The sequence below is a fragment of the Orycteropus afer genome, unplaced genomic scaffold, assembly GCF_000298275.1.
Source record: "Orycteropus afer afer isolate SDZICR_OR568_19922 unplaced genomic scaffold, OryAfe1.0 scaffold00762, whole genome shotgun sequence".
NCBI classification, from domain to species: Eukaryota; Metazoa; Chordata; class Mammalia; order Tubulidentata; family Orycteropodidae; genus Orycteropus; species Orycteropus afer.
Window position 1 is genome coordinate 103,648 of NW_006922349.1, and position 1,404 is coordinate 105,051.

General features: G+C 38.2%; 1 protein-coding gene across 1 annotated transcript; it reads left to right on the plus strand.

Moving 5' to 3' along the window:
- Nucleotides 1–208: 208 nt before the first annotated feature.
- Nucleotides 209–1,180, plus strand: LOC103211583 (olfactory receptor 14C36-like). The gene has a single exon (XM_007957563.2). The coding sequence runs from the start codon at nucleotides 242–244 to the stop codon at nucleotides 1,178–1,180; it is 939 nt and encodes a 312-aa protein (XP_007955754.2). The 5' UTR covers nucleotides 209–241.
- Nucleotides 1,181–1,404: the final 224 nt, after the last annotated feature.

The following is a 1,404-nucleotide window of genomic DNA, read 5'->3' on the forward strand; positions in this document are numbered from 1 at the left end:
TTAAACACATATATGTGTGCTGTTCATGAGAAAATGTTGAGATTTTCACTTCAGTCCTACAATAGGAATTAGAATATTATGGAGGCTAATGAAGCAATACATGAATTACTTTCCAAAATATTAGAGATTTCAATAGTGATTAGGATTAAGAAAGGAGTGAGAGAAAAATAATAAGAGCAATCATCTCATAGTTTAATTGTTCATATGTTCAAGACTTCTTTTATTGTCTCCCAGGTATGAGATGCCTCACCCAGAGATGCCCAATTCCACCATGATGATGGGATTTCTCCTTATGGGGTTTTCAGATGTCTGGGAACTACAGGCTTTTCATGTTGTATCCTTCTCTCTGATGTATATGATGACACTTACTGGGAATTTTCTCATTGTTATTGTCACCACCATGGACAAGAGCCTTCACACTCCCATGTACTTCTTTCTCAGGAATCTGTCCATGTTGCTTGCAGGTTACATTTCTGTAACAGTCCCTAATTCATGTGTCAACTCCCTGCTAGACAACAATGACATTTCAAAGGCAGGATGTGCAGCTCAAGTCTTTATAGTGGTTTTCTTTGTATATGTGGAGCTACTTTTCATCACCGTGATGGCCCGTGACTGCTATGTGGCCATCTGCCAACCTCTGCACTATGCTGTGATCATGCACCCTCGAGTCTGTGTCCAAATGACACTGGCTTCCATTCTCAGTGGTCTGGTCTATGCAGGATTCCACACAGCCAACACTTTCAGGCTGCCTTTTTGTCATTCCAATGTTATTCATCAGTTTTTCTGTGACATTCCATCTCTGCTGAAGCTCTCCTGCTCTGACACCTTCAGCAATGAGATGACAATCCTTGACTCTGCTCTAGTGATTGGTGGAGGCTGTTTCATCTTCATTATCAGGTCTTACATTCACATATTTTCGACTGTGCTCAAGTTCCCAAGTGAAGCAGACAGAGTAAAGGTCTTTTCCACCTGCATCCCACATATCCTTGTGGTATCAATCTTCCTAGGCTCAGTTTTCTATGTGTACCTAAGGCCATCTGCAAACTCTGCAACCATTAAAGATATGGCCCTTTCCATATTCTATTCCATAATTCCCCTCCCCTTCAACCTGATTATCTATAGTCTTAGAAATGAACAAATAAAATGTGCCATCAGGAAAATCATGAAAAAGATATTTTAGTCAGAAATGTATAGGCAATTGTTTGCTCAGCCTATTACTTAAAGTTCATATTTTCAGTAATAAATTGAGATTATATATGAATTATATAGATGTGATTTATGTAAATTTCATATTTAAGTTCATTAAAATCTTTACTTTCTTGGGATTTTGAATGATTTGATTGGCATTGGTTAAGAGAGCTTGTGTTATGAATAAGTAATCCCAGTCATATGTGTTTGGCAAGT